The sequence below is a fragment of the Notolepis coatsorum genome (genome assembly GCF_963971535.1).
Source record: "Notolepis coatsorum genome assembly, chromosome: 20".
In the NCBI taxonomy this organism is placed as follows: Eukaryota; Metazoa; Chordata; class Actinopteri; order Aulopiformes; family Paralepididae; genus Notolepis; species Notolepis coatsorum.
The window spans coordinates 50,539,539-50,566,909 of record NC_140184.1 but is presented as its reverse complement, the minus strand read 5'-3'; the positions used below and the strand labels follow the sequence as shown (position 1 = coordinate 50,566,909).

Below are 27,371 nucleotides of genomic sequence, written 5' to 3'. Positions count from 1 at the left end.
TTGCAAAGAGTATGGCGCTGCAGAGCAGCTCATTTAGCTGTTATTGGCTCTTTTCTGGGAACCGCACAGCAGCGCCCCCCACCCAACATTGGCTGAAAATGGCTGAATTGGAGTACTGCTGGAATACTGCATTGTGCTGTTGTTGCTCTGGCTCTGCAGCTTCACAAAAGTTCGCACACCCAGCAGTAAGCTCTCGCTGACAACGTCGTTGTCATTATTAGAAGCAACGAGGAAACAAATGTAATGATCGTTTCGTTCATCGCATAGGCTATTTAATTTTAGCCTATTTTAATACAATTCAAATAATCAAATTGTGCTTAGACTCAGGGAATTATTTTCACCGGACATTAAGACCGGAGAGATTACATATGTCGGACTTCAACAGATTTTGCCGGTCAAATACCGGTAATTACCGGCTAACGGAAACGCTGGATGGGGGCAGCGTGAGCCTCCCACATGCTACTCCTCGCCACTGAGAGATCGTGCTGTGCAGGTGAAAAGATGCGACGGCTGCCTCCTCGTGTACCGGAGGGGACACGTGATGCAAGGCTTCGTCCACATTGCAGCCGACCAGTGGGAGGCATGGCCTAACAGCGTTAGAAACAGGGGAGGGTAGAATTGGACAATACGAAATTGGGATGGGAGAAAAAATTGAAAATGGGAGAAAAAGTAGATAAAAAAGAAACATGGCTTGGTAAAAAACTTAAAACCAGATTCTCAAACATAAACATAAAGATGGACAACACGCTCATCACAGACAAGCTAGATGTAGCCAATTACTTAAACATTTTCTTCACAAACAGCCACAACAAACTACCCTCCCACTCAGGGCATTATGGGGTAGAACACATAGTAGCTTACTACAAAAACCTAGGGGTCCGCAAAGACGACTTCAAACTGGAAATGGTGACAACAGATGAGGTACTCAAAAAACTGAGCGCCCTCCAACCTAACAAGCCACTGGCCATGACAACATCCCCTCCAAATTCCTCAGAGACTCAGCAGCCGCCATCACCCCAGTCATCACACACATAATAAACCTCTCCATAAAACAGGGACACGTCCTCAAGGACTTCAAAATTGCGAGAGTGACCCCTCTGCACAAAAAGGGCAGTAAATTAGACCCAGGCAACTACCGCCCTGTTTCTATTCTTACCTCCATCTCGAAAGTCATGGAAATTTTTTTATACAAACAGGTAGGGCTGGGCGATATAACGATAACGATAAATATCGCGATATATTGTAATAATCGATATCGAATATCGTTTTTTTTTTTTTGTCCTGCAACAGGGCAGTTTTAAAACAAGAGACAGTGGACAGACTTGTCTTTCTTGCCTGCAACTTAAAGTAATGGCTTTGCTTGTCCAAATGACAATACTGACCAAATTGAGATTTATTTTTCTCTTGTCCATTTATTTTGTTTGCTTTCTAATTTAAAATACAGTTTGAAACCGTCTGTACACAGTAGGCTATGTGTGCTAGCAGAACTAGACTCCAGTCACGAGTCACGGTGCACATGTGCGGTGGTTTGTCCACCAAAAAAGCGCCAAAAGATCGAAAATGAACTAGCAGAGCCAGAACTGTTCAACTCCCCTGGAGCCACAGCCAGCAGAGAAGCCGGTTTACTTTCGCTTTTAAACCAGCTACAGCCTGAGAACTGGAGTGTGCGGGGATGTAACACTAAAGATGGCGGCAATGACAAAGAATTTGTTATGGTTTGTAACCGACCCCAATCGCACAACACAAGACAGGTATGAGAGTAAGCCAAGAACGGGTATTTATTGAAAACAATCAGAAAAAAAAGGCACTGTCCCTTTAAGGGAGAACACCAATACTGGAGAAACAAGAAAAGGGAAAGGCCCAGTGCCTTTAAGAGGCGAGCTGGCTAAGGGGAAGGCAAAGGGAAGGCTAAAGGAAAACAGGGCCGGGGCAAGGGACAAGGCAGGAACAGGGAGGAACTAGGAGGAACTGGACAGGGAGGACTAGGAGGACTAGAGAGGGGAGACAGGGACAGAGGCCCGCGGAGGCGGGCTGGGGACAGGGAGGACTGGGAGGACTAGAGTGGGGAAAACAGGGAACAGAGACCCGCGGAGGCGGGCTGGGGAGTGGGAGGACTGGGAGGACTAGATAGGGAGGACTAGGAGGACTAGGGAAAAACAGGGTAAGGCCTTGGAACAGGGCGAGGGCTGGAGCTGCATACTGGGACAGAGAAAACAGGGTAAGGCCTAGGAAAAAGCATTAATGAAGTTGCTGCTCTGCAGCTTCTCCCGGGATGGTAGACTGGGGAAGCAGGTGGGAACATCAGAGCCGCTCTGCAGACTTCTCTCGGCAGATCTCCGAGGTGGGTAAACGGAACCGAGAGGGAGAGAGGGAGTGGGTTAACTCAGTGCAGTTGGAACAGAGCAGGTGACAGGAGAGGTGACTTGTAACCAAAAACAGAGTTATCCAAGTGAGAGAATCTTCTGTGTATATACACACTGTGAGTAAACGTCCCAAACACAAATCCACGTGATGAATATCTTCGGTGTGTAAACACACAGTGAGTCAACGTCCCAAACACAAAACCATGTGATAAATATCTTCGGTGTGAAAACACACAGTGAGGCGATGTAAAGGCCAAAATATTATCCCAATGAAAACAATCCAAAAAAGGCTAAAACGCTGGGTGAGTGACTGTCTAATAAAAAGCTGGAAATCTTCAGTGTTTTATAAACACACGAAAAACGGAATAGGATCAAAGACAGTCATAAAAAACTCACCCAGGCGTTGTGCGTAAAGAGCGTTGGAACAGAACGGGGCGAGAGCGTCGCCACCGGGGAACCGGTTGTCCAAGCGGAGGTCAGAGTGGTGCGCGACTGCTTGGAGTGCGCGCCGGTACAGAGGACGCATCTGGAGTGCGTCTGCGCGGAAGAGCGTGCCAGGCTTGGAGGTCTGGATGGTGCGCGTCTGCTCCGTGGAGGTCTGGATGCGCGCCTGGAGTGAAGAGCGCATCAGCTGCGTTGAGGTCTGGATGCGCGCCTGGAGTGACGAGCGCATCTGCTGCGTGGAGGTCTGGATGCGCGCCTGGTTGGAAGCTGCGCGGAGGTCTGGATGAGCGTCAGGACGTCTGCTGCGCAGGGGTCTGAAGTGGAACACTGGGAAGCCTCCCGTGGAAGTCTAGAGAGCGCAGTCCAGTGTCCACCTCAGGCAACGGCGACAGGAGGCGAAGGCTGGAGCGCATGTCACGCCGGAGATGAAAACAGCATAAACAGACAGAGGACCTCCCGAAGGAGTCCTGGTGATAGAGAATATGATACCGAATGAAACGGCATGTTACGGCACGACCCGACGAGGAACAGAGGGGAAGAGCCAGGTACTTAAAGCCCAAAGGGGTGCTAATTAGAATACACATCAGGTGCGGGAGGTAATTGATAATCGAACTAGAAGTGAGAGTTCGGCACCAGACCAATCAAACACATAATGACAGGTAGTACGAGGGTGTGGCTGCTGAGAGCAAACGAGAGTAACGAAAGCGAGGGTGGGGGCTAGTGAGGTGAGTGAGAAGGGAATTCCTTAACAGTAGGCTTAAAGGAACAGAGAGAGTAGGTGAGCAGCGGACAAAACCTCACAGAATTGCTGCAAAATAAACATGCATCTGTTGTTTAAAAAAAAATGTATACTTATAACAATTTCAGGAGTCTCTTCCGGCTTCAAGAGTCTCTTCCGGGCAAATGTCCGACTTACATCAAGGAACCCGGATCATCAACAAATCAATCTTAACTATATTCACAGGACATACTTGACTCCTATAAGACTGTGCCGAATGGGGCTCAAACAAGATTCCAAATGCACCCAATGTACAAATGGGGACGAAGGGACATTTATGCACATGTATTGGGACTGCTCACCAGTTAAGGCATTCTGGAAAGATGTGACCCAACAAATATCAAAACTCGTATCTCGGAATATACCTGTACACCCCTCGGTATTGCTGTTGAATGATGTTTTTGAGTTTGCAGTGAATCCACAGCTAAAGAGATTGGTTTTATCGGGTATCACAGTAGCCAAAAAGCTGATCGCATCACGCTGGTTTCAACCGGAAAAAATTTGCCGTAAAGTTTGGTTTCTTACATATCTCTATGTAATTTACCATGAAATATCTACAGCAAGAATTCTGGGTCTCAATGAATCCAAAATGTCAATGTGGTTAGAAGTGGTGGAGAGAATAAAAGCTAGCTTATAATGGTAGTGTCTGGTTAGGTGCGAGGGATAGTGGAGGTACTTCTCAAGGTGGGGTCCGGGAGGGGGGGGTTCGAGCTGAGCATATGTGTGTAGGTTTTTTTTTTAGATAACAGGTATTATGGGTATATCTTATATAAAACAACTAACTAAAAGGTGATCTCATTGGATGTGCCCTGACAATTAATGCTTGTATATCTTATCGTGTGTTGTCATGTTTGTTTATATGTTTGTTTAAAAAATAATAAAAAAATAAAATACAAGAGTCTCTTCCGGCTTCAACATGGACGGTCGCATTTTACCCAGCTCCCGTAACCAACGCAACAGAACAACAACGAAAAAGTATTTTGCGCATTTTCTACTTTCCCTCCTGTGGATTATGGACTTGTACCTGAATTCACAACTCAAGCAACAACTCCAGACAGAAGTGGAGGGTAGCGAAAACGCAAATCAGCAGTCCCATTGCGACTTCTACTTGTTAACGGGCATGGAGAGGAAACATCCAGCCTTCGGAGCCACGACTATCCACACAGTACTTACTGCGAATCCGGAACGAAATAAATTACCCCCGACAGGCAAGTGTAATAAGAGATCAATGTTTTTATTATATCTGCTCATGTCGGGTGACATACACCAGAACCCTGGTCCCGTAATGACACGGAACCAGAGACTACAGTTAGATCTGCTGACCCAAGAAGCGGCATCGCTCCACACACCAGCGCCGGCCGTCGAGATCAACAGCATCCACGCAGCTGACGCTACAGCCAGCAGTTGCACCAGCCAACCAGCAAGCGGCGACATACCCTCACCGAAGCCCCAACAGACGAGGCGAGAGGGAGAGCGGCGCGGGACGTCGAGATCATATCTATGGTCAAGATCACCAAGGACCCGCCAGTTAGCTCGGCTGGCCCCGCCATGCCAGCTAGACTACCCGGGCCGGGGCCAGGACAAAAGGCACCCCCCCTCCCCACAATGGAGTATTAACAGACACATCTGTAATAAACCAGCCCCCCCCCCACATTGCGGGCTTTCACACAGAGGAATACAGACTCCAGCAAAGGACAAAGGATCACCCCCTCCCCCCCTCCCCATTCACGGCACAAACAACAACAACGCCCCCCCTCCACCACCACAGGACAGGACACAAATGAACAGAGTTACCTCCAGTGTGACGACATCAATCAGATTACCAGCAAAAATGGACTTCATATATTCCACATTAATACAAACAGCCTGAGACCTAAACTGGCTGAAATCAAACAATTGTTTTTAAACGGTAAGGCTAACATATTGTGTTTCACAGAAACAAAATTAGACTCATCTGTACAGGATCCAGAGATTGAAATTGAAAACTACTCAATAGTCAGAAGGGATAGAAACCAGTATGGAGGTGGCGTCTGTGTGTATATACACAAAGATACCAAATACATCAACCGTACTGACCTTAACCATGACGAAATTGAAACTGTTTGGATTGAAATCTTATTAGACAGGGCGAAACCAGTACTAGTAGGCACAATCTATAGACCGCCAGAACAGAGTGGCTTTTATGACACACTTGATGGGTGTTTAGCTGGGGTGGAGGGGGTAGAACAAATTCTTATTGGGGACTGGAACACGGATATGCTGCGTAAAGCAGCACCCGTCTTTAAGGCCTTCAGTAGATTTTCTGATCTGCACGGTTTCAGCCAGCTAATCACCCAACCCACAAGGGTATGTGATTCGACACAAACCACCATTGACCTCATTTTGACCTCTGACAAGTCCATTTCGATAATTATCGATATCGAGAAATATGATAACATTATCATATCGTTATCGCGATAGGATTTTTTTCCATATCGCCCAGCCCTACGAACAGGTTGAAAAGTACCTAGCGGAAAAAAATCTAATCTACGAATTCCAATCTGGCTTCAGAACATCCCACTCCACTGACACATGCCTTCTCTATTTGAACGACCACATCAAACAAGAGGTGGACGCAGGCAAATACTGCGGCATGGTCATGCTGGACCTACAAAAGGCCTTCGACACTGTCAATCACTCCATTCTGATTGACAACCTAAAAGCAATAGGTTTTGATAGTCTATCAGTGAGCTGGATGCAATCCTACCTTGAGGGGAGGGAACAGATGGTGGAGGTAAACGGTACCCTATCCCCCCCCCCCTCACAGTGAGTTGTGGTGTTCCACAAGGAAGCATACTAGGACCGCTACTGTTCCTAATTTATGCAAATGACATGTCGTCAGCTTGTGACTGCAACTTGTTCTTGTTCGCAGACGACTCAGCCCTGCTGGTCTCTGACAAGAATAAGTTACAGGTTGAAAAAACCCTCAGCTCAGAACTCGGCAGAATCTGCACCTGGCTCGCTGATAACAAACTATCATTACACCTGGGTAAAACAGAGTCCATTCTCTTCGGATCAAATAACAAACTCAGCAAGATCGACGGCTTCTCACTTACAGTGGGTGACAATATTGTCACAAGGAAAGATGAAATTACATACCTAGGTTCCATCCTAGAGGCAAATCTTTCCTGTGACAAAATGGCATCCAAGGTAATAAAAAAAGTCAACCAACGAACTATATTCTTGTACTGGATCTCCTCTCTGGTAAACAAGAATACCCTGACGACTCTGGCAGGAGCACTCATTCAAGGGTACTACGACTATGCTTGCACCTCATGGTACCAAAGCACCTCAAAGGCGATAAAAACAAAATTACAAACATCTCAAAACAAACTGGTCAGACTACTGCTTGACCTTACTCCTAGAACCCACCTCACCCCTGCCCACTTTGACAACCTAGGATGGCTTAGAGTAGACAACAGAGTACAGCCACTTGCAATGGGCCTGGTCTACAAGATACACTACACGACCAAAATACTTCCCAAAGGTCAGTGAATACCACGATCACAACACCAGAGGGAGCTCCACAAATCATGTTAAACCCAGATTCGGCTCAAACAAGGGACTAAACACGTTTAACCACTCTCAAAGAACACCTACGGGAGACTGCAATTCGAAACTGGCCCCTGTAAATGTCCTAACCCAACCCTGTCCAATGTACAGTAAATTACCAAACATGGTTTTGTCAATATTCCAATGTACAGTTTTGCTTGTACAGTTGTACAGTGTCCCCCACCCACCCCTCCTACCCAACCTACCCAACCCCCGCCACCCAACCACCTCCAATGTACAGTCCCCCAACCTACCCACCCACCCCCCCCCCCCCCCCCCCCCACCCTCTCTTCCGGCTTCAGGAGGACTACCTAGGATGGCTTAGAGTAGACGACAGAGTACAGCAACTTGCAATGGGCCTGGTCTACAAGATACACTACACGACCAAGGTACCCATGTACATGTCAAAATACTTCCCAAAGGTCAGTGAATACCACAATCACAACACCAGAGGGAGCTCCACAAATCATGTTAAACCCAGATTCGGCTCAAACAAGGACTAAACACGTTTCGCAATTATGCCACATCAATGTGGAACGCCCTACCCAAAGCTGTAAAGGAATGTGAATCACTACCCACTTTCAAAAACACTCTCAAAGAACACCTACGGGAGACTGCAATTCGAAACTGGCCCCCACAAATGTCCTAACCCAGTTGTACAGTAAATGACCAACTATGGCTTTGTCAGTATTCCAATGTACAGTGTACAGTGTAGGGCTGCAACGATTAGTCGACATAATCGACGATGTCGATAATATAAAAAATCGTAGACGAGGAATTGTTGCGTCGATTAGTCGTTTAAAAAAAATATATATATATATATTATTATTATTATTATATATATTTTTTTGCACTACCTATCTTTGTGAAAGTGGCTTCTCAGCTCTGGTCCAGCTGAAGACTTCTTAGCTTAACATAACAGACCGCTTGGGGGAACTAATGGGATAACTGGGGATGTTGTGTTATGGTTTGAAACCGACCCCAACAGCACGGCACAGACAGGTAGTTCAGAGTTAGCCAAAAACTAGGGCGTATTTATTTATAAATAGGAATGAGCAAATAAACAACAAAACACAAAGGGAGAATGTTCTGGGCAGAGTTGTCCGCGGCTCTGCAGCACGTCTTCTGGGCTGAGAGGCACCGTGGCGTTGCGCCACTGCCTCTGCTGCTCTGCAGCTACACGTCGATCCACTCGGGAAACAGAGAGAGAGAGAATGTCACTAGACGAGCAAACGGGATTACAAGCAGTCCAGTATTGTCTTAGCTGAGTCCGTGATAACAACAAGCGGTTCCTCTTCAGTGTTTAACTAGCTGAGTCCGTGATAACAACAAGCGGCTCCTCTTCAGTGTTTAACATAACACACAAAAACAGAAAGGTCCCGAGTCCCGGAAATTACGAGAAAAACAGTATCCAAAAAAGAACGTTCCAAAAACTCACCAAGGCGCAATTGTGCAAAGCGGTCTACGAGGCAGGGGTCCAAAGAATGGCAAGCAAGCAACAGCGGCGACTTCCAACAGACGTCCTGAAGAGAAAAAGGCGAGGTACAACACAGGGAAAACAAGCAGCAGCCAGTGGAAATCCAAAACGACCCGACAATGAACGTTGGGAAACCCAGAGTATATGAAGACCTCCAGTGAGCTGATTACAACACACATCAGGTGCGCGACGGTAATTGGTACCTTGACCTTGAAGCATGCGGCGGCAACGGGCCAATCCTCACAGTACCCCCCCCCCCTCCACGGGAGCCACCCGGCGACCAGCCCGGCCCGTCCGGATGGGAACGATGGAAGTCGGTGATTAGGTCGGGGTCCATGATGAGCTGGCGGGAGACCCAGCTCCGTTCCTCCGGACCGTATCCCTCCCAGTCCACCAGGTACTGGAACCCCCGTCCCCGCCGTCGGACGTCCATGAGCTGACGGACCTTCCACTGGGGGTGTCCGTCCACCATCTCGGGAGGAGGCGGGTCTGGAGCAGGAGGCATCAGGGGACTGAGAGAGACAGGTTTAACCCGGGACACATGGAAAACGGGGTGAATGCGCATGGACGCAGGAAGCTTAAGACTCACCGCCGCGGGACTGAGCACCATCTGAACCTCAAAAGGGCAGACGAACCGGGGGTTAAGCTTCTTGGCCGAGGATCGAAGCGGAAGGTCCTTGGCGGACAACCATACCCTCTGCCCAGGGTGGTACGTCGGCGCAGGGATCTGGCGTCGGTCAAGAAGTCCTTGTGATCTCCCAGACCTGCCGACAACGGTCGAGATGGTCCTGCACGGAGGGAACTGCCACCTCCGACTCCTGTGCAGGGAAAAGAGGGGGTTGGTAGCCCAGGGATACCTCAAATGGCGAGAGGCCGGTGGCGGAACTGACCAGGGAGTTGATGGCGTACTCGACCCAGGGGAGGAACCGGCTCCAGGAAGCGGGTCTCTCGGCGGCAACACAACGGAGAGCAGACTCCACGCTCTGGTTCATCCTCTTTGTTTGTCCGTTAGTCTGGGGATGATAACCAGAGGAAAGACTGACTGTTGCCCCCAATCCCTTGCAAAAGGCCCGCCATACCTGGGAAGTGAACTGGGGGCCCCGGTCCGAGACGACGTCCTGGGGAAACCCATGGAGACGGAACACGTGGCTTGTCAGGAGGTCCGCTGTCTCGGCAGCCAAGGGAAGCTTGGGAAGGGCCACGAGGTGAACCCCCTTGCTGAACCGATCCACCACAGTTAGTAGGCACGTGTTCCCCTGGGACGAAGGAAGACCTGTGACAAAGTCCAACACCACATGGGACCAAGGGCGGCTCGGAATGGGAAGCGGCTGCAATAGCCCGGAGGGTGCCTGGTGGGAGGCCTTGCTGCGGGCGCAGACCGCGCAGGCCAGAACAAATTCCTTGACGTCGTTCCTCATGGTGGGCCACCAGAATCGACGAGCCAGGAAGGAGAAAGTGCGATGAACGCCGGGGTGGCAGGCGAACCGGCTGGTATAGCCCCACTGGAGAACCCGGGACCGGACTGAGTCGGGGACGAAGAGGCGACGAACAGGTACGTTGCCGGGAGCGGGATGGAAACGTAGGGCACGCCTGACCAATCCCTCGATGCCCAAGGTGACCACTCCCACCACCCTGGCCTCTGGGAGGATGGGACTCGGATCCTCAGTGGTTGGAGCCCCCTTGGAGTGTAACCGGGACAGGGAGTCGGCCTTCGTGTTGCGGGACCCAGGGCGAAAGGTCAGCGAGAAGTCGAACCGACTGAGGAAGCTGGCCCACCTTGCCTGCCGGCCGTTGAGGCGCTTGGAAGCACGGATGTACGTCAGGTTCTTGTGGTCCGTCCAAATGGTGAACGGTTCCTTGGCTCCCTCCAGCCAATGACGCCACTCCTCCAAGGCAGCCACTACCGCCAGCAGCTCCCGATTGCCAATGTCATAGTTCCTCTCGGCAGGAAGGAAACGACGTGAGTAGAAAGCGCACAGATGGACCTTCTGGTCCGTTGCCGACCGCTGAGACAAGATAGCCCCTAGTCCAGTATCCGAGGCATCCACCTCCACAATGAACTGTCTCTTGGGGTCTGGGTGGAGCAAGACCGGGGCGGTGGTGAACCTCTTCTTGAGGGAACGGAACGCAGCGCAAGCCGCTGGAGACCAGTCGAACGGCAGGGAGGGAGAGGTTAGCCTGATAAGTGGTTCCGCCACCTGGCTGTAGTTCCGGATGAATCTTCGGTAGAAGTTTGCGAACCCGAGGAAGCTCTGTAGCTCCTTCCGAGAGGTGGGTTCCGGCCACTCCTCCACGGCCCGGATCTTGCTCGGGTCAGCTCGGGTCAGGCCGCTCTCCACGATGAAGCCCAGGTAATCGACGGAGTCGGAGTGGAAACGGCACTTCTCTGCCTTGACGAAGAGCCGATTGTGGGGAAGAGACCACCAGTTGCGGAGGGAGCAGGACGGACCGCAGTACCGTCACGAGTGCGGGGGGTCTGGGGAACGTCTGGGGTTCCCAGTCGGGCTCTCTCACGCCTTCTCTCCCGGAGGCGTCTGTCGATGCAAATTGCGAGGTCGAATAGGCCCTCGAGGGAATCGGGCTCCTCTCGGGTCGCGAGCTGGTCCCTTAAGCGCTGGGAAACTGAAACTGGGAAACTGAAGCGCTTGATCGTTCCAACCGCTCTCGGTTGCGGCCAGTCTGAACTCCAGCGCGTAGTCGGTGACCCTGCCACTGCCCTGCCGGAAGGTGCCCAACCGAGCTCCTGGGTCCTGGCCACGAGCTGGGTGGTGGAAAACCCTGCGGAGCTCTGCCACGAAGTCTGGGTAGGAAAAACAAAAATCAGCCCTCATTGACCAGGAGGCAGTAACCCACTGTGCTGCTCGCCCTGTGAGCAGGTTAGTCATGTAAGCCACTCGGGCTCCCTCTGATGTAAATCGGCTGGGTTGATGAAGGAAAACCAACTCACATTGCATGATGAATGTGGCACAATCCTCGAAGTTACCGTTGAACAAACGTGGTTCGGAGAGACGGGCTCCCGAGGTGCGAGGTCGGGAGGTGCGGGGTCTGCCGCGGCTGCGGGTGGTGATCTGGCTGAGACTCCTGGAACAGGTGGGGTTACAAGCAGGGTGTTAAGTGCTGCACTGAGCGTCTGTAGCTGGTGCAGAATATCAGCCTGCTGATTACCCTGAGCTGTCTGCAGGGTGGCCAGAGAGCTAAGAGACTCCTGAATAGGCTGGACCTGGGCCCGGAGGTCCTGCACAGCAGCCGCAGCCGCACCTAACTGTAGGCTGTGGTCGTTGGTCAACTCGATCTGGACCGCCAACGCTGCCCTAACTCTGTCTGTGTCGGCTGGGGTCGTAATGTTATGGTTTGAAACCGACCCCAACAGCACGGCACAGACAGGTAGTTCAGAGTTAGCCAAAAACTAGGGCGTATTTATTTATAAATATGAATGAGCAAATAAACAACAAAACACAAAGGGAGAATGTTCTGGGCAGAGTTGTCCGCGGCTCTGCAGCACGTCTTCTGGGCTGAGAGGCACCGTGGCGTTGCGCCACTGCCTCTGCTGCTCTGCAGCTACACGTCGATCCACTCGGGAAACAGAGAGAGAGAGAATGTCACTAGACGAGCAAACGGGATTACAAGCAGTCCAGTATTGTCTTAGCTGAGTCTGTGATAACAACAAGCGGTTCCTCTTCAGTGTTTAACTAGCTGAGTCCGTGATAACAACAAGCGGCTCCTCTTCAGTGTTTAACATAACACACAAAAACAGAAAGGTCCCGAGTCCCGGAAATTACGAGAAAAACAGTATCCAAAAAAGAACGTTCCAAAAACTCACCAAGGCGCAATTGCGCAAAACGGTCTACGAGGCAGGGGTCGAAAGAATGGCAAGCAAGCAACAGCGGCGACTTCCAACAGACGTCCTGAAGAGAAAAAGGCGAGGTACAACACGGGGAAAACAAGCAGCAGCCAGTGGAAATCCAAAACGACCCGACAATGAACGTTGGGAAACCCAGAGTATATGAAGACCTCCAGTGAGCTGATTACAACACACATCAGGTGCGCGACGGTAATTGGTACCTTGACCTTGAAGCGTGCGGCGGCAACGGGCCAATCCTCACATGTTGTTTGGTCCTGACAAGAGTCTCAAAGTCTGGGGTGATGGTAGACAAAGCAACTCTGAGGTCATGCTCAATGTCCAATCTGTTCCTCTGCTCTGTCTTCAGCTGGACCAGAGCTGAGAAGCCACTTTCACAAAGATAGGTAGTGCAAAAAAAACCCTTTTTTTTTTTTTGTCGACTAATCGAAAAAATAATCGACAGATTAGTCGACTACCAAAATAGCCATTAGTTGCAGCCCTAGTACAGTGTCCCCCCCCCCCACCCCCCCCCACCTCCAATGTACAGTCCCCCCCCCCCCCCCCCCCACTCACCCAACCCCACCACACCTACCCAACCTCCTCCAACATACAGTTTCTACGTCAAATGTATATACACTCTTTTCTGGACACTTTTTGTATCACAAACAGTACTGTATTTGCAAATCTGGTATGTCATATGTATAGATGTAGCAGTACTGTCTATCTGTATGTCATGTGTGTCATATATGTTATGATGAATTGAAAATGGGGGACCCTGATGTAAACAAGACGAAAATCTTTCTCTGTTCTGCATCCCCTTAATAATTCTATGTATTGGGGCGGCTACGTGGCGCAGTGGGCAAGGCGCTCGCAACGAATGCTGGAGACTAGGCTCGAACAGGATGCTCTCCACATTGCTTTCAGTTTAGCTGGTCGTCCACAGTAATACACATTGGCCGTATTACGGGGAGGGAAACTGAAGGGTGTGGATTGGGCGTTGTGGACAGCGACTCCTACAGGTCGGTTGGTGCGCCTGCGCAGTAGAATCAAGAAGCGACGGGGGCGGGGCCCCTCCAAAGCCCAGACCCCCGACGCTGAAAGATCGAGCCGCGCAGGTGAATAGATGCGACGGCTGTTACCTCGAGTATCGGAGGGGACTCGTGCTATGTATGACTTAGTCCACATTGCAGCCGGCTTGTGGGAGGCAAGAAACAACGTTCGAAGACAGGGGAGGGTTGAATTGGACGATATGAAAATTGGGATGGGAGAAAAATAGAAAATGGGAGAAAAAGTGGATAAAAAAAAATAAACAATTGTATGTATTGAGCTGTACTGTACTGTACCCATTCTGCAATCTGTTAATAAAGTTTTCAATCAATCAATCAATCAAACTTACAAGTTCTGTACGACAAGTCAGCAGGAAGGGTACAACTCTTTCTGCTGAGTAACAATGTTCATCAAACAGTGTTGAAACTTGGGTGCTGCAGTGTTGAGTGCATAGTAGTATAGACATATTAGCATAGTAGGAAGAGTGCACCACTATGAATTGAAAATGGGGGACCCTGATGTAAACAAGACAAACGTCTTTCTCTGGTCTGCATCCCCTTTGTAAGGGTTCTTCATTTCCTGGCCAGGCTTCGCCTGCTGCTCCCTCCTCCCCACCTCCACCCATGAACAATATCCCTCCACCCATGAACTATGCTCCTCACTCTGTACCTCCCCCTGCTGGACATTCACCTGAACTTCCCCTTATCTCCCTCATGCATACCCTCGTGGTGCACTGGTGGATCTTTAATGTCTACATGTTTCTATGTGCCCTTCCCTGCTACTTTGTCTCTTGTTCCCCTGTTAATTGTTATGTTCCTTGTTTATTAGTTCCTTGTGTGGTTGTATGGTTGTTATGTTACTCTGTCTAGTGTTCTGTATTTTCTTGTGTGTTTCGGTTCCTTGGTTGATGCTTGCGTTGTTACTGTTGTGTTTCATGTCCACTGTTCCTGATTCTGTCATGCTCCAGTTTAATAGTAAGTGTATTCTAGTGTTCCATGTTTTGTTGCTGCTCATCTTTGTTTTCACGTCACAGTATCGTTTTTTGGTTAGTATTTATTTAGTAGTTTTTGCAATCCTTTTTCCTGCCAGCCTTGCGTTTTTGTTCTTGCCCTTGGAGAATCCTTTGTTTGTTGCTACTGCCCATTTTTGAAGTAAAGACCTTTTTGTTACAATTCACCCTTGGCTCCACGTCTCGTCTGCCTATCTGCCTATTCTCTCCTCGTTCTGTTCTGCAATTGGGTCCTCCGACAACACTATCCCTAACACCCTAATTATGTGTATTGAGCCATACTGTATTGTTGTACCCATTCTGCAATCTGTTAAATAAAGTTTTCATTCATTCATTCATTCATTCATGATAGTAGAAGACAGAAAGAAGGTTAGTGTTTTTTTTATTGTTTTGTTTCTTGTTCACCTCTTATAAATACCTGGGTATCTGGTTAGATAATACACTCAGCATGTGTTATATCTTCAATCAAAAATAAAAGCAAGACTTGGCTTATTGTACAGGAATCGCTCCTGCTTTACTCACTCTGCTAAAGGCTCCCTAGTCCAAGATTGGGTCACAATATCATTTAAAAAGGTTAAACCAAGAAAAGCTGCTGGCCCAGACTCGATATGCGGGCGCACCCTGCACCACTGTGCTGATCAGCTTGGTTGGGTGTTTTCTAGACTCTTCCAGATGTGTGTAGATCTAGGTCAGATCCCCACATTATGGAAGACGTCAACCATCATACCCATGTCAAGTCAAAAGATTCAAAAGAATTTAAGGACTTTAGACCAGTGGCGCTTACCTCATTAGCAATGAAGGTTTTTGAGAAGTTTTAAAAAAACACTACTATGTCTTTTATTGAGGGTAAATTAGATCCCCTTCAATTCGCATATCAGCCAGGTAAAGGGGTGGAGGATGCTATGCTCTTCATCTTGGACATTGTGTATAAACACCTGGAAACACCTGGAGCTCATGCTAGACTTTTATTTGCAGATTTCTCCTCTGCTTTTAATAAAATGCAGCCCCACATTTTAATTGAGAGGCTTGACTCTTATTTTAGTCTCCCACACCAGCTTCTCATGCTGATTTTAAATGTCCTCACTGAGAGGGTCCAGCAGGTCTTTGTCAATGGGCAGATGTCCAACATGTCGATTTCCAACACTGGCTCCCCCCAAGGTTGCGTTTTGTCTCCCCTTTTATTTATTATGTACACGGACAGCTGCAGATCGCTTCATGACCAAAGGCATCTGGTTAAGTTTTCAGATGACACTGTCCTGGTATCCCTACTGCAGCGCTCCGAAACTGATCATGGACCTGTACTTCACGACTTTGTGAATTGGTGTGATGAGAATTACTTGGACCTCAATGTCTCTAAGACTAAGGACATGATAATTGACTTCAGACACAACCCCGATCATCAAGCCAGTGTAGCGAGTGTAATTCACGATGAGGACGTCCAGATTGTTGAATCGTACAAATACCTGGGAACTGTGTTTGACTGTAAACTGAAGTTCAACCTAAATACAGAGTCTATTGTTAAAAAAGGTCAGCAGAGGATCTACCTGCTGAGAAAGCTGAACTCTTTTAATGTTAGTGCGAAGATCCTGAGCACTTTTTATAGTTCTTTTATTGAAAGCCTCCTAACTTTTTCTTTTATCTGCTGGTTCAGTGGCCTGGCCATTAAAGATAGGAACAGCCTACAGTACATAGTGAAAGTGTGCTCCAAAATAATTGGAGTAAAACAGAGAGACCTATGTTCTCTCTGGACGGACCAGGTGGTCAAGAAGGGGATGAGCATCATTAATCAACCCCTCCATGCTCTGTCTCAGCGCTTTTTTTTTTTTTTTTTACTTTATTTTTTTAGCGTTTATCGCTTTTTCTGGTCAAGCATGACCGACAGTTGTAGGGTGAAACGGGAGAGAGAGCAGGGGGAGACATTCGGCAAATGACGGCGAGTCCGGGAATCGAACTCGGAGTCAACCAGATCCGTGACGCAGCACGGAGTCCCGCGACGCAGCGCGGTAACATGGTGTGCTACTGGAGCACCCTTCTCAGCGGTTTTCACTGTTGCCTTCTGGCCGCCGTTATGACGTCCCACCAAGTAGGACCAACCGCTACGCCAAATCTTTTGTCCCCTCGGCTATCTCGTAATGTAGTTTGTAGTGCCTTTGAGGTGCTTTGGTACCATGAGGTGCACGCATAGTCATAGTACCCTTGAATGAGTGCTCCTGCCAGAGTCTTCAGGGTATTCTTGTTTACTCTGATGGTTCAGCCAGTATCACCTCTTCATCTGTTTGGCTTGTGTTATCATCTCTCCATCCACTGACCCTGCGTTGTGTTTTATCTCTCCGACGTCTCATACTGGCTGATACAATCTTTGTCATTCCCCTTTAATGCAACTCCGTAACCATAAGTATTCACACTGGACAGCGTAGTGCCTAAACACAGACGGTAGTCATTTTAAGTAGCCTTTTGCACTTGGTTGTCTGTTTTTACTTTTACTTTTACTGCTGGATTGTGTATCACATGGAGTGTTTCTCTTTTTATTTGCCGTGCTGTCGTTGAGATGTTTTGTTGTTTGTTTGTCTTTGTTGCTTGTTGGTGAAGCTGCAAATATGAATTGCCCCACGCGGGATCAATAAAGTTGTCTGAATCTGAATCTGAATAGTCCAAATGTCCATTCTCCCATTGTTTGACTATGGCGATGTCATTTACATGCATGCAAGCAAGAGTGACCTTGATTATCTTGATGTTTTGTATCATTCAGCAATTACTAGGTTTGCTACAAATGCTCCCTTTTCAACACATCACTGTTAGGGATGGGTACCGAATTCGGTACTTTTGAGGTACCGAACCGAAACACGTCGGTACTACCGAGTATCGAATCAAGTGAGAAACCGAAAAAAAAATAAAAAAAAAATAAAAAAAAATATTTTTTATTAATTTTTTTTTTTTTACTTTTTTTTTTTTTTTTTACTTTTTTCTTTTCATGTCAACGTTCACACGCACAATATATGCTTACCTAGGATTTGACTTGATTCAACAACAAAGCAGTCGGAGCAATGACAAGCCGAAAACTGTCGAAATTGTAGTTATTTGAAGTTTGAATTTTTTTTTACGACTGAGGTAGGTAAATAAAATTTCGACAGTTTTCGGCTTGTCATTGCTCCGACTGCTTTGTTGTTGAATCAAGTCAAATCCTAGGTAAGCATATATTGTGCGTGTGAACGTTGACATGAAAAGAAAAAAGCAAAAAAAAAAAAAAAAAATGTTTTTTTTATTTTTTTTTTAAAGTACCGAAAAAACGTACCGTTGGGTACCGGTATCGATTCACAGGAACCGGTACCGGTATCGGTTCAAATGTGAAAGGTACCCATCCCTAATCACTGTGACTTGTACACATCTGTAAATTGGCCATCGTTACACTCTCGATGAGAAATTCATTGGCTTACACTAATTTACAAAACCTTCCTTGGTCTGACCCCTCCTTATTTGATCCACTTGTTAAAATGGTCATCTACTCCCTGTAACACCAGAGCTGCTCACCATATCTCGCTAGATGTTCCCTGTGTTAACACTTCCTTTGGTCAACCCTCCTTCCAATTTTGGAACATCAGTTGGAACGAGATGCTAAATACTTTGAAATGGACAAATTGATCCCCCTCACTACTGTTAAGGACTCTGTCTGATAGTTGTTTACACACCTGCAACTGTCTGCCAGCCTTTTAACTGTCATTTCACTGTTTAATTGAATGTTATTCACATTTGTAATGTTTGTAAACATTGTTACAACAGACCCATATTTTCTGATTAGAAAGGCTTTTTCCCCACGGACAAGTCATATTCTACAAACAACAATATTTTTTCGATTGCCATTTAGCTGACACTTGTATCCAAAGCGACTTACATGTTCTGTACAACTGGTCAGCAGGAAGGGTACAACTCAAGTAAAGTCTCAAAGACTCAAGTCAAACAGTGTTGAACTTGGGTGCTACAGTCTTGAGTGCATAGTAGTATAGACATATACGCATAAGTAGTAATATAGGCAAGGAAGATTATTGCATGATGAGTGCATGATAGTAAAATACAGTACAAAGGTTAGTTCGTTTTCATTTCAGATATTGATTGAAGAAGTGTGTTTTTAGTCAACGGCGGAACATTTTGTGGGTTTTGGCAGTCCTATATCAATCAGGGCTCTACGCTAACCTTCTTCACTAGGGGCACAGGTGCTCCTAAATGAAAAAAGTTAGGAGCACACAAAGAAATTTAGGAGCACCCAAAAATATTTAGGAGCACAGTGAAAATATTTCAAGTATAAATGTATATTTGTACTGTGCGTGCATGTGTGTAAATTAGCTCTTGCTACAACCCTGAATGTTTACATTTTGTATTTTGTACTTGATGTTCATTAACATGTGCTGTCCCTATCAAATAAACTATCAAATCAAACTACTGCTACAAAAGTAACAGTCACTTAACTTTAGCTTTTGCCCATTTTATGCATACAATGCCTATGTTTTGGCTGTGTTGCTCTTCTAGAGAAATAATCATTTCAGGGTTGCCTATTGAAATACTGTACACCTCCAGTACAGAAACATTGTTTATGAGTTTGCGTGTCAGGTAGACCATTGATTGACAGTCGAGTCTGCCAATTACGTCACACCGCTTGCACTCCGGCCGTCCGGCGCTGCAGCTGGACCCTATTGCCCACCTCTGCTGTTCATAACGCTAGCCAAGTTAGCTGTACACACATACACAGTGGGCCGGCAGTTACTTTGGTGTAGGGGTGTAACAATGCATCGATCCTAAGGGGAAAATTCAACTGCATCGATTTGGAAATGTTAGAATCGATTATCGCAATTTGAATGTGTACACAGTGTTATGTTGTTATCATGTCCGTTACAGTCAACACAACGGCATACGCTACTGCATCAACATTATGATTAACAAAGCAAGGCATTCGTTTTGTTGCATTAACGTTATATTACTATTGCTATCGCTAAATCTAGGTGTTCTAAAATATATTGCTATTGGTAAGACTAGAAGTTACATGTCTCGGGAAACTCTCGCATATCGCAATGGTGGCGTTTCAGGAAGTAAACAAGCCAAATGAGAGCTTCCGATTGGTCATTTGCTTTCTTTCTCATGAAACCAGTCACGTCACTCTACTGTGATTGGACCGTTGGCTTGAGTGCAATGTGGGACTTGTAGTTTTTTAACGATTCTCGCGGCGGAGGAAAAAAAAGACGAGAGAGGCTGTAATCTGTACTCGCACAGCGTGCGCGTAATTGATTTTTACGGTTCGCACACACATATTTTTAGGGGCATATGCGAGCAATTTGGTCGCACTGTAGAGCCCTGTCAATATACCCAGAGTATAGATATGGTAAGGGGAAAAGTTTGCGTTAAAAATAACAGCTAGTCAGCCTCACATGGCTTGTTTTTCCCACTGGTAAATTACATTTTTAGTACACTGTTGGCAGGTAGTAGTCATATTGTCTTTATTTATTATACTACAACTCTGTACATACATCTGATTAGCACTACTCAGTTGTACTAATTTGTAAATTTGGTACCAGGATAACCACCTGTACATTGTATATATTTGTTTGTATTACTTTACTGCTACATTTGCACTCTGGTTGGAGGCCAAACTTGTTTTCGTTGTGCTGTACTTGTGCTGTATAATGACAATACATTTGTATCTAAAAATGTATTATACTTGGTAGCTTTTCACATTCTGTCCACCAGGTGTCACCCTTTCACTTCAAATAGCTACTACTCCTGGCCTCCTAGCCTGGCCTGTGACTGGACTGTGGTGACATTCTATGGCATTTTGTGTCCTTATGTCATTGTTTGCACTAACAGGTCATTTAATTAGGCTACACAGATATGTATGTCTACACAGAATGTGACCCTGATTCTGTGATGATGATAACTTAAAAGAAGCTATTGACCCAGCTAAAGCAGAATAGTGACCCATAATGTAAAAAAAAAATCAAAAAACAAATGTATGGATAGAGATATTCATTATTACAAACCTGAATGACACTGTTTGCCTATTTTAGACAGAGCTCTGTTGAAACCAAGCCTTCAAGCCTTAAATGAGTCCACATTCTTAAGAAGCCTGTCTAATTTGTCTCATACTGGAGTCATTCCAGTCCATCCAAAAACCACTTGCATCATGCTATGGCAACATTTTGAGATTTTGCAAGCAGTGTTAGCCTTTATTATCATGCTATGAGCAGCATGCTAGTGCAAGTCAACGGGCATGAAGCATTCCAAATTCTGCTGCTACAAGCAGAGACTTCATGCCATGACACCAACGAACTAGATTCTTGTACCGGATCTCCGGATCGGTGTTTTTCAATGTACATTTGGTTTATAACTGATATATAGAGATGAGCTTTAAGAGCGTCTACTGAGACAGATCTATAGATCTTAATAGCGCTGGCAGGCAGAGGGTGTTGCAGCAGCAGACTGAGATAGAGCTCAGGGCATGCCGAGGTCGCCATCGGCACATAAACAAACTGATAAGCAGCAAGAGGGGTGGGTCGGAGCGATGGGGAGAGGTTTGACATCATTATAAACGGCGTTTTATGTGTGTTAAAGGTTGTTACCATGACATAGCGACCGAAGAGAGGCCGGGCCTGTCGTTGCTATGGCGAGAATATAGAAAAGTACGTTTTCTTCCGGGTAAGGGCAGTCTGAGATACGAACCACACAGAAGAGAAGAAGCTTGATCAGAGACTTTGAGACGATTCCCCCTCCCCCCCTCGCAGGGAAAAGGAGGGGAGGACTGACGTGGCATGACCACGACGACAGGCCTTTGGGATAACAGCCAGGCCGCGACGACACTGAGCGGGGTGACAGGAGAGATCATTAGAATAATGAATTTAGTTTTCTTCCAAAGACCTTTCAAGGACAATACAATCTGATAACATCTGATCTGAGGTTCTGTTTATGTAATAAACAACGTTTTTCAAGGATGGTACTACGCTGTCCAGTGTGAATACTTATGGTTACGGAGTTGCATTAAAGGGGAATGACAAAGATTGTATCAGCCAGTATGAGACGTCGGAGAGATAAAACACAACGCAGGGTCAGTGGATGGAGAGACGATAACACAAGCCAAACAGATGAAGAGGTGATACTGGCTGAACCATCAGAGTAAACAAGAATACCCTGAAGACTCTGGCAGGAGCACTCATTCAAGGGTACTACGACTATGCTTGCACCTCATGGTACCAAAGCACCTCAAAGGCACTACAAACTAATTACAAACATCACAAAACAAACTGGTCAGACTACTGCTTGACCTTACTCCTAAAACCCACCTCACCCCTGCCCATTTTGACAACCTAGGATGGCTTAGAGTAGACAACAGAGTACAGCAACTTGCAATGGGCCTGGTCTACAAGATACACTACACCACTAAGGTACCCATGTACTTGTACATGTCAAAATACTTCCCAAAGGTCAGTGAATTCCACGACCACAGCACCAGAGGGAGCTCCACAAATCATGTTAAACCCAGATTCAGCTCAAACAAGGGACTAAACACGTTTCGCAATTATGCCACAACAATGTGGAATGCCCTACCCACAGCTGTAAAGGAACGTGAATCACTACCCACTTTCAAAATCACTCTCAAAGAACACCTACGAGACTGCAATTCGAAACTGGCCCCTGTAAATGTCCTAACCCAACCCCCTCCAATGTACAGTAAATGTCCTAACCCAATAATACCATCTTCTTGGGACCAAGTAAGGTTTCGTCGATAATCCAATGAACAGTTATTGTTCATAGTTATAGACAGTGTATTGAGCCATACTGTATTGTACCCATTCTGCAATCTGTTACAATTTCCAATCAATCAATGCCTCCCATTGACCTCCGCTTGCATGTTTGGTATGATATGTTCTGCTTCCAATATCTCAAAAACGAAATCAGTGGTAGCCTACAAAATAATCTGGTGAACAGGATTCATAGATGCATCTCTGAATACCAGTGTCATGACTGTATGGCGTTAACTGCAAATTGTAGTGAAAGTGAAAGTACTCCCCAACACTATACACACACCCTGCCAGCACGAAAGAGGAAACTGCAAACAATTAATTAAAGGGAGCCATTCAATAACTAAACTGTCTAAAATAACTCACCATGGCTGGACACGACATATAGCCTCTAAATCAGTTGTCATTAGCGATGGCTTTGGGTGTTTGTTGTCATAGACTGGTGTCTAATCTCTAATGAACAGTTGAAGTGGTGATATAAATTGGCTGTGCGCAACGTGGGCCGCATTCCGCGCAATGTCACGGTCGTATCCGCGTGTTCGCATCGTTCAAGAATGTCGAGTCAGACTACTTCTCTCAAATGTGTATTGTTTGTTGTCCCTTATTATGTGCATTTGCAACCAATTTCAACAACGTTATCCGAGGTGAAACGAGACAGTAGCCTATACGACAAGGCACTTCAGCTTTCCATCAAATGGAAACAATATAATCGTCTGATATGGTTAGTAACGGTAACGGACCCCATCAATTATATTGCTCAAACTTGGAGACTCCCAGTCGTCTCATCGTGTCGTCTCATTGAGGGGAAAGTGCACGTGCCAGCAGAACTGAGCTGAGCTGCAGGACGTCCCGTTAAGGAAGTGGGACAGAAAAAAAGCAGGAGAAGTAAAAGTTGCGAAGTAGGCTCAAGGCTGAGAGGACTGTCTGCGACCCAGAGCACACGCATTCACACCGAAGATATCCCCCACATAGAAACCATGGGTTTTCCGACGATATTTAGTTGTCGGCACCTTATCCTTAAAGTGTTTTTGGTTCAATTTATCGCTTTTCAGAAAACATATGCTGCACCCTCGCCTATTATCAGGTTTCCTGGAGACGATTCCAGCCCCTTGACGGACAAAGAAGTTGCCCTGGTAAGTTTTTTCCCCTTCCCCTGCAGCCTTATTGATGATGTTTGAGCATGCATGGCAGACTTAAAATGACGTGTTCTGCAAATTAAACGTTCAACTTCATTGTCATTTATCAGAATAATAAATAGATTTAATTCCATTACATTTATAAGCACAGTTGTTTTGCAGTGCTTAGTAGCTATTATAACATGGCTTGTTCTCTCCCTCAGCACTATCTGAACAAGTTCTATGGATGCCCACAAGACAGATGTAACCTGATGGTGCTCAAGGACACGCTGAAGAAGATGCAGAAGTTCTTCTCGTTGCAAGAAACCGGGGAGATTGACCAGAAGACCGTGGAGATCATGAAGAAGCCGCGCTGCGGGGTGCCAGATGTCGCCAATTACAACTTCTTCCACAGGAAGCCCATGTGGCAGAAGAAAGACATCACCTACAGGTCAGAGGTCACCACACTACCTCCACACATTTCTAAAGAGGCAGTAGGTCAGTGTATTCTTTATGAAGATATGAATTACGCAATATGAATTGAAAATGGAGGACCCTTGTGTAAACAAGACGAAAGTCTTGTTCTGGTCTTCATCCTCTTAGCAGCTGTGTGTATTGAGCTGTACTGTAGTGTACCCTGTTAATAACGTTTTCAATCAATCAATCAAACGCTATGTTCTTTGGCACTTCACTCGTGCCAATATGATCATGCATTAGCAAATAATTAAATGTTTTTAAAAGCAAACCCTCATGGAAAAAAGAACACAGTGTTTCCTATTTGCATTCACAATAGAAAATGTGTCTTCACAGAAGACATTGTATATATATATCACGCACCTTTGAATCCTAGTCATGGACCTGGTGTGTTTTGGCGGTGTTGTTTTTCAACATGCTGACTGAAACAAGACCCCCCCCCCCCCCCCCCCCCCAGTGCCTGCCCCCTTCCACACAGTCTGGGAGTGCTCGCATCTCGCTCCCTGCTAACACAGGCATTCCTTCACCGTATGTGTATTTGATTTAGTTATTTGTTCCCCTTCTTCTGGAGGTTTGTAGGACAAAGTTGAATAATTTTATTTACACCAGCTTTCTGGTGAGCTAAGGAAAACAATCACAAGTAGGGGATCTTAGGCCATGTCTAGGAATGTGTGACAGACAGGCAAACAGGCGTATAGCGTGTTGTGGCTGAACTCTCTCTCAGGCAGCATTTTCACCAGATGACTCACAGTCTTCTTACTGGCCAACTCTAACCGGAGACATCTCTGGTCTTCTTCTTCTTCTCCTCCTCCTTCTTCCTCTTCCCCTTCTTCTGCTTCTTCTTACAAAGTCCTTAATAATTGCCATACAATTTTTGTTGCTTCACTGTTCTCTCTTCACTCTTTAGGATCCTGGGACACACCCCTGATCTGGACGAGGAAACTATAGACGATGCATTCTTCAGGGCCTTCAAAGTGTGGAGTGATGTCACCCCTCTCACATTCAACCGCATCATGGATGGAGAGGCTGACATCATGATCAATTTTGGCCGCAACGGTATTGCATAACTTGTTTGTTTTTTTTCCTTACCGAGCTGGCTTTCTGAGATCGCTCTCATTGATCAATTCACTCACGTTTCTAATTCCACAACCAACTTGCACAACCAAAAAACATAATTTGAAGAATCGCTACTTGCTGGCCAATCTTACTCAAAGAAACACATTATCCAAGATGAGACACTCAACTCAATCAGCGCCAGAGGGATATGTGTAATGTGTGGTTAAAAGGCCAGCGTTCTAAAGTATAGGAATACGTGGCAGTGTTTGCAGGGCTATAACTATATTATATATTATAGCTATGGATACAATACTATGGCCCATTTGACATCGAGTATCTATCGTTCAATATGTGAAAAATACATTTTTTTTTCATCCATACATTCCCGCTTTATACCGTGGTGAATATAAGTATGGTTTTAGAGCGGTCTAGGGTAATTCATGGGAGGCTGGTAATAGCCCGCAACGTGTATTATACTAAATGCATTGGCGTTCCGTCCCTACACACTCTACAATTAAAAAATCAAATGCATATGATAGGTATTATGGTCCATCATGAATGCATGAAAGGAGGGGGGGGGGGGGGGGGGGGTCGTTTTTTGATGCTTTGATCGTCACCAACTGAATACGTTATGGACTAGCGTTACATACATACGCTCGGATCGCAATGAAGGCATGCTTTGATCAACGCAAGATTGATATCATATAGCCCTTACCTTGACTAGGATGTGCCCCAAAAAGAATATTCCAATCTGATCGCGAGTCCCAGTATTGGTGTCGATCGTGTCGCCAACATAATCCGCCACACATCATCCATCTCGAGCATTTGACGCTCCTCAAGCCGATCGGGACAACCGCTCCCCTTGCCCGACATGGAAAAATCAGACCGGAGACTTTAGATCGACACACAGCCCAAGCCACAATCTTATCAAAGGGTGCTCGATACCGCCACCTGGTAGGATGCGGCCGGTATTGCACTTTTGCGATCTCAGACTCATTCTGTTTGATAACACCAGGCTCCCTGAATGGATAATGAATGGAAATATCGAATAAAAGAAATAACGATGAAAACCCAACTTTTTTTGGCGCTCAAGGCTGTTGTGGAGGGGGGGGGGGGGCAACCGCGGGGGGGCGGGGACGCTCTCTCGTTGTCGGAACACAGTGTGAGAAGAGCATTTATGCAGGTGAACACCAGGAAAGCGGCAGGCCCAGATGGTATAACAGGACGCATACTTAAATCCTGTGCCAACCAGCTAGCCCCGGTGTTCACCGCCATATTTAATCAATCCCTGGCGGAGTCAGTGGTCCCTGCCTGCTTCAAGATGTCTACCATCATCCCTGTACCGAAGAAACCCTCCCCAACATGTCTCAATGACTACAGACCGGTGGCACTCACCTCTGTGGTCATGAAATGTTTCGAGAGGCTGGTCAAGGACCACATTTGTGCCTCCCTCCCCAGTGATATGGACCCTATGCAATTTGCATACAGGACAAACAGGTCCACTGACGACGCGGTCTCCCAGGTACTGCACAGCACCCTCTCTCACCTTGACCATCAGAAGGGGGGCTATGTGAGACTGTTGTTCATTGACTACAGCTCAGCGTTCAACACCATAGTCCCCACCAGACTGGTGGACAAGCTGATCGAGCTGGGTCTGAGCTCCGCCCTGAGCGCCTGGGTACTGGACTTTCTGAGTGAAAGACCCCAGGCGGTCAGGGTGGGGGGTCAGACCTCCAACACCATCACCCTGAGCATCGGGTCCCCCCAGGGCTGTGTTCTGAGCCCCCTGCTGTACTCACTCTACACACACGATTGTGTGGCCAAGTTCAGCTCCAACTCCATAGTGAAGTTTGCAGACGAGACAGTGGTGGTGGGGCTGATCTCGGACAACGACGAGAAGGCCTACCGGGAGGAGGTTGAGGTACTGGAACGCTGGTGCCAGGACAACAGCCTGCTCCTGAACATTGGTAAAACCAAGGAGCTGATCGTGGATTATAGGAGAGGACAGCAGGAGACACACACACCACTGATGATAAACGGGGCTACCGTGGACAGGGTGAGCAGCTTTAAGTACCTGGGGGTCCACATCTCAGAGGATCTGACATGGTCAACACACATAGACACAGTCGTAAAAAAGGCAAAGCAGCGCCTCTACCACCTGAGACAGTTAAGGAAGTTCAGAGTATCGGGGAAGATACTCCAGTCCTTCTACTCCGGAGCTGTAGAGAGCATCTTGACTGGAAACATCACTGCCTGGTATGGAAACAGCACGGCACAGGACAAGAAGGCCCTACAGAGAGTGGTGCACTCAGCCGAGCGTACCACGGGTATTGCACTACCTCCCCTGCAGGTTCTATACAACAAGAGGTGCAAATCCAGAGCCTGCAGAATAATGAAA

General features: G+C 46.8%; 1 protein-coding gene across 1 annotated transcript in view; it reads left to right on the top strand.

Annotated features, from left to right (window-relative positions):
* Positions 1–23,165: 23,165 nt before the first annotated feature.
* Positions 23,166–27,371, top strand: part of mmp2 (matrix metallopeptidase 2) — a 77,389-nt gene continuing 73,183 nt past the window's right edge. The window contains exons 1-3 of the mRNA XM_084337401.1: positions 23,166–23,461; positions 23,668–23,894; positions 24,825–24,973. Of these exons, the coding sequence (XP_084193527.1) occupies positions 23,306–23,461; positions 23,668–23,894; positions 24,825–24,973 (532 nt within the window). The 5' untranslated portion in view covers positions 23,166–23,305. The remainder of the gene's footprint in view (positions 23,462–23,667; positions 23,895–24,824; positions 24,974–27,371) is intronic.